This window comes from Zonotrichia leucophrys, chromosome 10, assembly GCF_028769735.1.
Source record: "Zonotrichia leucophrys gambelii isolate GWCS_2022_RI chromosome 10, RI_Zleu_2.0, whole genome shotgun sequence".
Taxonomy (NCBI): Eukaryota; Metazoa; Chordata; class Aves; order Passeriformes; family Passerellidae; genus Zonotrichia; species Zonotrichia leucophrys.
This window is the reverse complement of record NC_088180.1, coordinates 17,988,314-18,000,725: the sequence shown is the minus strand read 5'-3', so window position 1 is coordinate 18,000,725 and position 12,412 is coordinate 17,988,314. Positions and strand designations below refer to the sequence as shown.

General features: G+C 49.6%; 1 protein-coding gene across 2 annotated transcripts in view; it reads left to right on the top strand.

Moving 5' to 3' along the window:
- IGDCC4 (immunoglobulin superfamily DCC subclass member 4) overlaps window positions 1-12,412 on the top strand; it is an 87,731-nt gene that overhangs the window by 55,859 nt on the left and 19,460 nt on the right. The window contains exons 5-11 of one of the 2 annotated variants that reach the window (XM_064722295.1): window positions 2,247-2,381; window positions 4,898-5,053; window positions 5,570-5,980; window positions 6,665-6,829; window positions 7,813-7,950; window positions 9,380-9,550; window positions 10,129-10,362. In XM_064722295.1, coding sequence (XP_064578365.1) covers window positions 2,247-2,381; window positions 4,898-5,053; window positions 5,570-5,980; window positions 6,665-6,829; window positions 7,813-7,950; window positions 9,380-9,550; window positions 10,129-10,362 — 1,410 coding nt within the window. Of the gene's footprint in view, window positions 1-2,246; window positions 2,382-4,897; window positions 5,054-5,569; window positions 5,981-6,664; window positions 6,830-7,812; window positions 7,951-9,376; window positions 9,551-10,128; window positions 10,363-12,412 lie in introns of both variants that reach the window. The other variant, XM_064722294.1, reaches the window with a different exon arrangement.

Sequence of the window (12,412 nt, the reverse complement as noted above, 5' to 3'; positions counted from 1 at the left end):
CTCCGACGTTGCCTCATCCCTCTGTGCTGTATGGGGTAGATACCTCACATTAACAATGTGCAGAGCAGCCTCACCCATCAGTCTGGGCCTCACTGAAGTCCCTGTGCTCAGTTCTTGTGCAGGACTAATGATTACTTGTGGATTTCAGTGCTTTGTTGAACTAGAACTGGAGTTAAAAGAAAGCTGCTGTTGTAGAGAGCCTTGAGTTTCTCTGATCCTTGAGCTTATGTGCCTGGGGTGGAAGCTCTCGAGCCAGTATTTGCATTAAGCCCATTTTCTGTCTCAGTAGTTCAGTGACCAGGATTTTGATATGACTGTCAGTGACTTCTCAGAATCCATGTCCTGTCCCTGTGCTGTCTCCCAAGTTGTCACCTGCTGCAGCCAGGTGTGCTGGCTGTGAGGCCGAAGGTGTCCGTGCATGTGGACAATGGGAGCAGCAGTGGATGTGATGGAGCAAAGCCCTGGCCAGCTCAGAAGGAGACTGGGTTTGCCTGTCCACACCAACCCCTCTGTTCAGGGTACTCATTCCACTGGAAGGACAGCTGGCTTGGCTCTCCCCTGCCCCAGGGCAGCTCCTCCTGCTGCTGTTTGCCCAGGGCTGCGATTGCAGGTCAGCGTGGTCCGGCCACTGCCCCGGGTCAGGCACTGTGGGCGCTCCTTGGTCTCTGCTTCCATCTGCTGGACAAGCACTGGCTCCTGCTCACTCCTGGTTTCCCTTGGTGCCTCAGGGATTCTGCTGGCTCCTCTTGACCGTGCTCACATAATTCTAGAGATGGAAATCCCTTTCACGCACGTATGGACTGCGAGAACATTTCAGCCTGGAACCAATGCTTTGGCAAGGCTGCCCTGCTTAGATTGACTGGCACTGAGCCTGGGGCTGGGCTGAGCACAGCACATTCAGTGCAGCCCTGTGGGCCTCCTGCCATGCAGGCAGCTCTGCCTGTGAGGCTGAAGCTCCTCTAGTTTATATCCCCAAGGAATTCAGATATGAGTGAATTGTTTGGATGCTGCATGAATGGCCAGTGAGGGTCTCCAGAAGTGACCAGAGCAGGTGGTAGAGGATAGCATGTAAAGAAACTGGGCAGGAAGACATTGCTTTCCTTGGACATCTCCCTCAGCATCTGGCAATCAGAGTCCCAGTCAGAGTATCCCAGTCAGGAGCAGTTTGGGCTGGGGACTGCAATGAGACCATATTTAACAGTCCTGGTAAATGTGTCCTTTTTGAGCTTGTGTGAATCTCTTGGGTTTTGAACTCTGCAGCACCTTGATACACTGAGTTCAGAAAGGTCCTGCTTTTATTTGTTTGAGACCTGCTGCCAATAACTTTCTTTGCAGGCCTAATTGTTACTGGCACTATGTGACTCCTCTACAGTTATTTCTCCCTTCATGAGAACGACAACAAAAGTGTCCCCCAGAGTTAGGAGTATTTGAGAGAGCTGGAGGAATTGGTGAGGGTCATGAACACTCTGGTCTGCTCAAGAGTGCTCCGGTTGTTTTCATCTGACAACAGAAATTTGGCTGCTGCAAAGGCATTTCCTTAACCTTCCCTTAACCTCTGCTCAGCAGTGGGCAGACACAGGCAGAAGGTTCATTTCAAGCACAATATCCCCATCCCATTCTCAAGGCATTGTGCAATGCAGCCTGGAGACCTTCCTGTAAACCTTGCTTGATTTAAGTGTTGGCTCTGGGTCTGTGCACGTACAAGCTACACAGCACTGTCTCCTCCAGATGTGGGATGACTGATCACTCTGTGCTGTCAGGTGAAGGCCAGGACACAGCCATGACCTCTCTGTGTTGCAGTTTACAGTCCAGCATCTGGCTATTAGAATTTCTTTAGCCAAGTGACTGGATTCTTTCTGAGCTGCTCCAGTGCCTTGGCAGGGTGAGTGTTGGTGTTGCTCTGTTTGAGGACAGCAGTGTCTTGCTTCATCTAATGATCAAACATCCATGTAGCAACAGTTCATGAAGGTGTTGGGCTGAAATTCTACTTGTTTTCCATGTGAAAATCCTGTTATTAGAAGCCATATGATTAGAGTAAATTTTGCTGGGCAGATTGTTTGTTATTTTAGTAAAAATTCTGTAGTCAAATAGAAGCAAGACCTGTTTTTCTCCCCAAGTTGGGCCCAAGCCATTTCCACACATGAGACTGCCCAGGGAAGCACAGCTAGGGAGCCAGGACTCTACTCTTTTTTTCTGGGAACTTTACATCTTGGAAGGACAGACTTTTTTTTAATTTTTGCCATTAGGTTCCCAGGCAGCAGGAGGAGATGTCACCATCGTCGCTGCTCCGGAGAACACCACGGTGGTGGCTGGGGAGAGCGTGGTGATGGAGTGCATGGCAGCTGCTGATCCCACCCCCTTTGTCTCCTGGATACGACAAGGTGAGTATGAGGGACAGGACTAAACTTCTGTTATCCATAGGAACCTGTGGATGCTACATTCTAAAAATCTATTAAAAGTGGAAAAATCTGAGACAGGAAGGGTGCTTGTAATGTCGATACCTAATGACAGAGGTGGTGTCACAGTGTAGGGTGTCCTTGCTAAAGTGGAATTATTAATTAAATCTTGAAGGTTACAAAGCACACAATTCAATTTATAATTGTTTGACCTGTGCCTGGATACCTTTTGATCTAAATTAATCTTTCTCATGTGAACTGGGGCAGTAAAGGTCATGAGATGGGATCAGGTGCCACTCCTCCCCGGGCTCCAAGGTTACTGGGGATTCTATGGAATCTGCCATTGCACTGGAGAAATAGCTTGTATTATCTTGCAGCATTATAAAACTTGATAAGATCTGTTAATCCTTGGAGTGACTGGGACTGTTACTGGGAGGTTTTTGTTGAATGGAGGGATTGAGGAGCTGCTTAGGTCTCATCAGAGGTGTATGAATGAGCTGGGCTGGCAGATGTTACCCAGGGCTGATAGCCAAAGTCTTGAGTTGGATGCCAGTGTCACTTCACTGAGAATCACATCCATCAGATGTGTTTCAGAGGCTCTGACTGAAGACATTCTCAGCTCAGAGGCTGATTCTCCCCTAGAAAAGGCTCTCAGTCATTTTCATAAATCCAGGTCACGATTTAAGAGTCCTCTCCCCTGTAACCATTTATTGTGGTTGATTTTCAGCCCAGATTTGTCCACAGGCAGTAATTTTAGCATATAAAAATATTTCCTCTTCCCCACAAAAAAAGGAGCAAAAAAACCTCAGAGGATACCACTTTGGAAATCAAGTGAGCAAGGCTTAAATGTTATGGCAGAAATGTTTCTAGTTTATCCCATGTGCTTTATAATTGCAAATGCTCAGCATTCCCATGCTAGATCACTTACTGCTTTACTGAGAGTTGCTGATGCCCATGGTAAAGTAGATAATATTAGAGTTAATTATCATTAGGAGAGTTTTTCATGAGGAAGGAAGACAAGGGTGGAGGGGGAAGGGTTGGTGAACCAGTTCTCTCCATGCTTTATTTTCAAGTGTTTGCTTGGTCCCAGTCTCCTTCCTTGTGTGGACTCTTCAATTTAAAAGGATGGAGAAACAGTGCAAGTCGTTCTGAGTTACACAAGTTTATTTCCAAGCTTTCATTTAGGAGCAGAGTGGGTTACTAGACCATCAGTCACGTGGGGAATACTGGGGATGTACCTCCAGGTTGCCAGTTTGGCTCTTGCCAGCCTTGGTGGTGTCAGCTAAGTGCTACCATCTGGAGTCAGTTTTCCAACCCACTGCCCCAGTGCAAACGGGGTGTGCAGATTGTGTGCTCTGAGTGTGCAGCCACTGAACTGTGAGGCCATCTGAAGATCCCCCCAAAGTGCAGGGAGGGGGCAGAGGATCTGCTCTCAGCCACATTCCCTGCTGATGGTGCTCAGTCAGTGCAGCTGTTCACGATGGAGGTGGGGAGTTTGTTCTGTGTGAGCTCCAGGCTCGGCTGAAGCTGGAGAGGTAAAGGCAGGCAGTGCTGGAGAGGTGCTTCTGCAGGTGGAGAGAGACAAGCTCTGGTGGTGCACAGGTACTGCACAAATTGCCTGGTCCTCCCAGACTGCGGATTTGTGCCAGACCTCCCATCCAAGCCTCTCCTCAGCTTGTCCCCAGCTCTTGGCTTTGTCTCCCACACGTTCTCAGAGGTACCAATGCCATATCCCTGAGATTCTCACCTCAGAGTGATGCTGAGAAAATGCAGTGCCCAGCACCAGCCTCTGCCCTGTCTGTGATGCCAAGGATGCAGAGCTACTTGAAGTTGTAGAAGGACATCTTGGCTTCTGGCCAGTGATACGGAGCTGCCCTTTCCTCCTTCCCTACTCAGCAGTGCTGAGCACCGAGCCTGGAGAGTGGGGAGATGGCAGCTCATGGCCCATGTCTCTGACATAAGCACCAGAGTCCTAGGGAGCACCAGGTGTCTTTCTGACACCTCACAGCCAAGCTGTGAACAAGGAGTGGATCAGGAAGCTCAGTAAATTTGGGTTCACATCCAGAACACAGAGGAGGAGGAGGAGCCCCTGAGTTGTCAGTGATTCAACAGTCTTGCTGACATTGCATGAATGAGTGTCAGTGCTCATAAAGGTCAGCAGGCAGATCCAGCAGCTTTTCCAAACCATGTGTTAGCACAGCTTTCCCTTGAATGTGCTATTCCTAGGGCTCTCATTGCAGGCACACCCTAGGCATCAGAGACTGCTTTCATCCAAACCAGAACTTTTTGGATTATTACAGGCTAAACTAAACCTCGAGGCAATGTTGGCTTGAGCTGCCTGTCAAGCACTGAGGAGTGTCCCAGCAGGAATCTCCCTCTGTGCTGGGGTTTGTGATCTGGGGGTCTCTCCACTCCCCAGCTGCGATCCTGGCATTGCTTACAAGCCCTCATAAAGGGCAGCCTGGGCTCCCTCCCGCATTTGTGCACGTTTCTTCCTGCAGATGGAAAGTCCATTTCCACAGATGTGATTGTGCTGGGCCGGACAAATCTCCTCATTCCTTCCAGCCAGCCCCATCACTCCGGGGTGTACGTCTGCCGGGCCAACAAACCCCAAACCCGGCAGTTCGTTACCGCCGCAGCTGAGCTCCGCATCCTCGGTGAGTAGGGCAGGCAAATTCTCAGGCACAAATGCTGACCAGTTTGCTGTGGGTTGCATGGATCAACATCCAGGAGATCCCCAAGGCTTTGTGGTCTTTGTGGCCTGGGCTGGGTGAAGTGGGAGCCGGGTTAGAGCCAGGAGGCCCAAGCTGGGATAGTTCTCGGTGGGAGTGTCACCTCTTTAATTTGGGGTTTAGTTCCTGGTATTTACTGAACCGTTTTATGCCTGATTCTTGTTCTCCAGGGTTCCCCCTTGGAAATCTCTATCAGCAATTAACTTTCAGTATCCTAGAAGCCAGCAGGGAGAACAGCCTAGGTTCAGGGAATGCAGCACATGATTGATACAGAATTTATTTTTCCTTTTGGACAGAGTCTAAATTAAGCCTCTAGAGTCTGCCTGGCAAATCCCATCTTGTAAGCAAAGCTGCTACTGAATAAAACATAGCACCGATGGGGAGGAGAAGGGATTTGCTTTGCTCCTCCTTCCTGCTTTAATTTTTCCTCTCTCCTCCCAGCTACTCCCAGCATCTCCCAGGCTCCTGAAACCATCTCCCGCACGCGAGCCAGCACGGCCAGGTTTGTGTGCAAGGCAGAGGGAGAGCCAGCCCCCACCATCCACTGGCTGAAGAACGGGGAGCCCATCCTCTCCAACGGGCGCGTGAAGGTGCAGAGCAGCGGCAGCCTCGTCATCAACCAGATCGGCCTGGAGGATGCTGGCTACTACCAGTGTGTGGCTGAGAACAGCCTGGGCATGGCCTGTGCCACCGCCAAGCTCTCGGTGATCGTGCGGGAGGGTTTGCCCAGCGCTCCCAAGAAGGTCTCGGCCGTGTCCCTGTCCAGCAGCACCGTCCTCGTGTCCTGGGAGCGGCCGGAGCACAACAGCGAGCAGATCATCGGCTTCTCCTTGCACTACCAGCGGGCTGTGGGTAGGTGTCACCTCCCTGGGCAGCACAGCTGTGTCAAAGGTACAAGGCACAGGTTCACCTTCTTCCCCAGCTAGTGACAAGTGTGAGGCAATTCTCTTTTCATTTCAGGTAAAGGAATTTTCTCCTGGAGTCGGTATCAGCTGTTGACAGTGCCTATGGATTAGCCAACATAGTCTAACTTCTTGATTGGCAGTAGTGTGTCCACATAGCTGAGCTGTCTGGATTCCATGAGACCAGGCACTGCTGATTTTATGCAAAGAGTGTGATTGCTAACAGTGATATCAACCAGCTGCACTGTGTACAGGGGGAATCACAAAATTATCCACACCCAGAATCTGAAGTGAGGCACTGGCTCTCTTGGGGTATGTCTTCCCAAACAGCCAGCAAGCCAATGCTCCTGCTGAACTGTTGCCAGAACTCCTCTGAAAATTAAACTGGTAACTGCAGCTGCTTCACAATGGATTAAGGAGTTTGAGTCAAAATGGAGACATCAACATTGAGGCATTGGAGTTTCTGCCCAAAAAACTAATATAAGAGATGAGGCTGTGCAGGTGCTGGGGAAACTGGAGAAGATATAGTGATTTTTAAATTGGATTGAGTCTGCAGACCTTGTGAATTAAGTGATTTTTTCAGGAGTGTCTTGGCAGTTCACTGACCTGCTGATCAGTGTTTCCTTGGCTCTAGGAACAGATAATGTGGAATACCAGTTTGCTGTCAATAACGACACAACTGAGCTGCAAGTCAAGGATCTGGAACCAAACACCAACTATGTCTTCTATGTGGTTGCATATTCCCAGCTCGGAGCCAGCCGGACGTCCTCTTCCATCGTTGTCCAGACCCTGGAGGATGGTGCGTTCAGTTAGATGGTACTGGTGCCTAGGAAATGTTCTTGGCCTGGTCGATGGTGAGCACTGAATGTGCTACAGAGTGGTAGCAGCTCCTAGAAACCTAAACCTGCACCCTGGTCTCATCATCAGCTTGGGTGATGAAGGATATGAAAATACCCTTGCTGATGGTGGGGCCCATGAGAATCCTTTGGGAATTGCAGGCAGCTCCTAAGGGCTTTCACCTAACCCATGTGATATTGCTCTAAGCTTCATTCTGGGTCAGACTGGATTTCAACTCAGAAGAAACATCTATTGCAATTTGTAGGGGGGAGGAGCCTCGAGGTCGGACCCCTTAAGAGCCAGTGGTTTGTGTTGATCTAACCATTTATCACATAGCATTTTGTGAGCAGTAAAGGCAGAGTGCCAGAAGCACAGCTGCCCAACGGGAAGCCATGCACAGCTTTCAACAGGCTGCAGGACAGAGGCAAGCAGAGATGGTTTTGGCAGACCTCGTGTGCATTATGTGCTTTTAATGCTCCTGACATGGTGACCTGCGTGGTCCCATGTGTATGTCTGAAGCCTGAAAGGCTGAGTTGAAAGCATGAAATCTGCCTGCAGCCCAGAGCTGTGCTTCTCAAGGGAGTGAGGATTCCCAGGCTGCAGTTTGAATCTGTGAGCCATTTGCTTTTGTGTCTCCTTTGTGCTCCACGTACAGCACAAGCTGAGAGCTGGTGTGTGCCACCCTGCCCAGTTTGCCCTGGACACGGGTCCCTGGGAGCAGTGTGGCTGTGGCCAGCAGGCTCTGGTCAGCCTGGAAGTGGAGCAGCCAAGCATCTCCCCTCCCCAGACTCTCCTGAAGGGCTGTGGTTCCCGCCGGACAGACACCAAGTCACCAATGGCTGTGGTAGAGCCAAGTCAGTGGCCTCCAACCAGCTCAGAGAGCTGGCAGAGATGTGTTGAGGTGTTGCTGTGGTCTTTGCTGACTTCTCTTGGTTGTTTACCCAGTTCCCAGTGCAGCCCCTCAGCTGTCCCTGTCGAGCATGACTCCTGGTGACATCCGTGTGACGTGGCTGCCTCCTCCTCCCGAGCTGAGTAATGGCAAGATAACCAAGTACAAGATCGACTACTGCACCCTCAAGGAAGGTGAGGGAAACACCATTTGGGGGTTGTGTTGTCTGCTCCAGTGGTGTTAACAGCCTGTAATGTGAAGGGTAGGTGGTGCAAAGCTGAAAATAGGGACCCATTTTACCCAAGGGAGGAGAACCCTTTCATAGCCTGGCTCTGTCTGGTGGTTATGGCAGTGGCACTTCATACCGCCTTGAGGTGCCTTTTTGTGTGGTTGTGGACAAGCCATGTCCCCAGGAGAATGGCCTGACCCATGTTTGAGCTGTCCCAGAAATGTCTGCATGAGCAGCCCTTCACTGCTATCTGCACTGTGTTTTGGGGAAAGAGCTTTATGCTGCATGGGGAAGAGGAGTAAATGCTTTCAATTTCCTTAAAATGGAGTCTAATCAAAGTGATCCTTGTGAAAAAAAAACCCTAAATACCCTGTCCAGGTTGTATTGCTCTATTACTGAGTTTTATCTGATTTTATTTACATTGTCAGGCACACTAAGCAGGGTTCAGGAGGGATGGTAACATTTACATCTGCTGGATGTGGCTGTTCCAATTCCACGTGTGCTTGCTTTGCAAATCCTTCTGGGTATTTGCTCTTAAAACTGTCAAAGCTCTGCAGCTTCTCACTTCCCAGGGTCATGATTCTTCCTGAGAGAAGGATGGTGAGTGTGATGAGGTGCTGGACATGTTCCCATGTATTTGAACTGGCTTAGTAGTCTGTGCTGTGACTCCTGGCTCTGGTTCTTTTGCCTTGAGCCTGCACATGGCTCAGTGGCATCCTAAAACCTTGGAAACACTTGCAATCCAGGGATCACACTCAGCAGTGCGCTGTTACATAGCAGGGACAGTGCTCCTGCCCGAGTTAACGCCAAGGGAAGTTGAAATCAAGACCTCTGTGTACTCTAAACAGGCCACATGAATCTTAACAAAACCAGTTAGCTGATACAGTGAAAATCCCAGGCTAGTCTCAGTTTAAATTTCCTGTTACCTCCCTTATGAACTTGGGTGGGCTGAAGAGGGAGCAGTAAAATCTCTGTCTGGCGTGGATGAGGGTGTGAATTTTGTGGAAAGCAGGGCTGCTGGACAGTTCTGGTTCACATTAAGGTGAGGGTTTAAATACAGCAGTGAGAAGCATTGGAACATGCCATCAGCTCCCATTAGCTGTGCTCATGTTCCACCATCACATCATCAGAGCAAGGTTTCTGACAGCTCCCTCTGGGCAGGCTCTGGTGCTAAAGGCAAGCTGCAATTTGGAATGTAATGAAGGGAGTTGTCAGTCAGAATATCTGCCCAGCCTTACCATTGTTTTCTGATGGCATAAGACTGCTCTGGGCAAAGCCAAGCCAGCCCAGGGCATGCAGACCATGAGGAGGTAACGAGGCTTGTTGCTGCTCAGCTGTACTTCTCTTGGGCTGGGAAATCCCTGTTTTCAGTGGTGTCCCCTTGGTTCCAGCAGATCAGGTCACCTCCATCGAAGTGGGTGGAAATGAGACCCAGATCACCCTGTACTCACTCCATCCCAACAAAGTGTACAAAGTTCGGATCGCAGCCAGCACCAGTGTGGGATATGGGGCCCCTTCCGAGTGGACCCAGCATCGGACTCCTGACAGAGACAACCAGACACATGGTAGGAGGCTGGGGAATGCCTGGGATTTGGGACAGGGTGGGAAACTTAAGGCATTTTCAGAGATACTCGCTTTCCTTTGGGAATTACAGCCATTGGTTTGGGTCAGACCAAAGTGCTCACCTTTACCTTGCCACTCAGCAGCCCCTGTACATCTCACTGCTTGCCTGGCAGTGAGACTTTGCACCCTCTATGTGCAGCTGTGAAAGTTCTTTAAAAAAAGAAAACAAACAGAACTCCAGATCCCAATGTTAACAACATTTGGGAGTGAATAGATGGTTCTGCCAAACAGAGCTGAGCCATACCAGACTCCAGCAGTGGTTAAAGATGGTGATATCTCAGAACACACTGAGAAACCCCCACAGTGACTTTGTGACATTGTTGTTTCCTGTATCATCCAGCTGGGAAAGTCAGTGGTAAAGTGGGACTGACTCTCTACTGTCAGGGAGTGGAGAATTCCCACTCAGGACAGCCTTTTCCTCACACTCTTCCCTCACTACTGAGGACCAGGAGGATTCAGTAGACCGGGGAAATGGAAACATGTGGCTCAATCTTTTTCTCTTGTCTTTTTCTTCTTCCAGTTCCATTTGCCCCGACAGAATTAAAGGTCCGAGCGAAGATGGAGTCTCTCCTGATAACGTGGCAGCCCCCAGCAAACCATGCCCAGATATCTGGCTACAAGCTCTACTACAGAGAGGTGGGCCAAGAGGAATCCAGTGATGAGAGCCCTTTGGATGGTGCTGAAGATGACAGCTGGGATGTAGGACCCATAAAACTAAAGAAGAAAGTGAAGCAGTACGAGCTGACTCGACTAGGTTAGCTGGCTGCATCTTCCTAGCACTTGGTGTGGAAACCCAGGGCCTGTCTCTTGCACTTTGTAACATCCCAGAATGCTCCCAAGAGGGTTTGCATGACTGGAGATACATAGGGCCAGGGCCATCTGAGGTGTTTTAAGATCATCCAAAATCCTTTCTGGAGTGGGGCTCTTTAGGCCTGTATTGAGCAGAGTTTAAAGCACAGAAATTTCTAATGCCAATTTAGCAGGGATTTTAACCAAGTTACCAATATACTTAGTATATGCTAATAAGTGGTTCTTAATTAGTGTTTTTATTGTGTCACTATAAAGAGTGCCAAGATTGAAATCTTCAGTCAGGACAATTATCTCTCCTTCCCTGTCTGTTTCTAAGGAGCTCTATAATTGCATGCTGTTTGAAATCTCTGTATTAAAATGCAGAGATGGGATAATTCACAGCATACTAATTTTAGCCCAGTATTCTGTCCCACTAAAGGAAAAGGGATGGAAGAGTGTCCATGAATGGAGAAGATCTGAGCAGCAGTGAGTCCTGCCTGCCTGGCTCACTGTGCTTGGCATTTCCCACAAGGGGTTGTGTTCCTCACATCTGATTGTATTAGTTAATTGATTTGCCCAGTGATACAGGATGGAGAGAGAAGAGAGTCATGGCAGATGCATCCTTGAAAGAGGCTTTCTGCTTCCCAGAGTTCTTCCATCCCCCACTTTGTGCTTCACCCTGTTACTGCCAGTGAGTGGAGACTGTAGGGTGCATGGCTGTTGTGCTGGTTCATCTTACACTTGCAGCATATATATTATGCACAGTGCAAAGGTCAGGCTGCAGCACCTGGAAGGACTGTTTGTGCCATCTCTAAGTGGAGTTCTCCCAGCTCTTTCACAGCCATCTTGCCATTGAGAGTGTTAACAGTGATGAGTTTCTCTGAAGAATTTAGGTCTGTAATTATTGCGCCGAGGAAACCACATGTGAACATCATCACGTGCTGCTCCAACCACGGGCAAGTCAGTCGGTGCAGGGGCTGGGAGTGGGCTGAATTGGTTCCAAATGCTCTGGCACGATGATGCTGAGAAGGTTGCTTGTTCTTCTGTAATTACTTCCTTGAATTTGGGCATCCGTCAAGCGCTGATGGTTTCCGTATGATTTGGCGGCTGTGTATCGGCTGTCGCTGTGTCAGGAGCGCAGGCTCGGCTTCCTCCCAGCCCAGGACGTTCCCTCTGCTCCCCTTGGGCTGTGGAGTGATGTGCTCCTGCACACAGAGTGAAGGCAGGGTCAGGAATCTGGCTGTGCTGGGAAGGGAGGGGCTCTGCACATGAAACAAGGAGGAGTGGTTGGGATTTAGAGGGGTTTTGTTTCATGGCCCTGTACCACTAAGGGCTGTAGCTTGTAGGCAGAGCAGGCAGTGGTCTCAGGAAGGGCTGGCAGCCCTAATGTGATCTGGGCTGATTATGAAGTAGCTGGAGGGATTTCCTAGATCAGGGATGTCTGCCTGGAAAGCACAGCACTGGAAACCCCTCCTAAGATCCCTCTATAAAAACAAATATCCAACTGTCTCTTGGTATTATCTTCAAGAGTCATTGAGTCCAACTGCCTGGGTACCTCAGTATTAATCAAAAATGAAAGCAAATTCTGTCCAAATGTCTTTTAGACACTGACAGGCTTGGGGCACCGACCATCTCTCTAGGAAGCCTGTTCTGGTGTTTGAGGTGGTGTTAGGAGATCCCAGGTTGGGCACTGGGCGTCCCAGGCTGAGCTCAGATGGGGTGTGCTTTCATGTCAGTGCAGACAAGGTCCAGAGTGGTCACTTGGCTCCACAGCTCTGTAGTGTCACTGAAGCCAGTGCTCTGTCCCTTGCCTTGGTTTGAGGTGTGGCTTGAAATAGAAGACCTCTCCCATCTCGTGCTGATGCCTGGAGCAAACCATGTCTCTTTAGAGTGGTATCACTAATGGTACTGTGTGCCTTGTCTGAGAGGTGTGTGCTGAAGTCCTGTGAGAGAGGTGGGCAGCTGGTCAAGGGCACACAGGAAATCCAGCAATTTCATCAGTCCACAAAATCAGA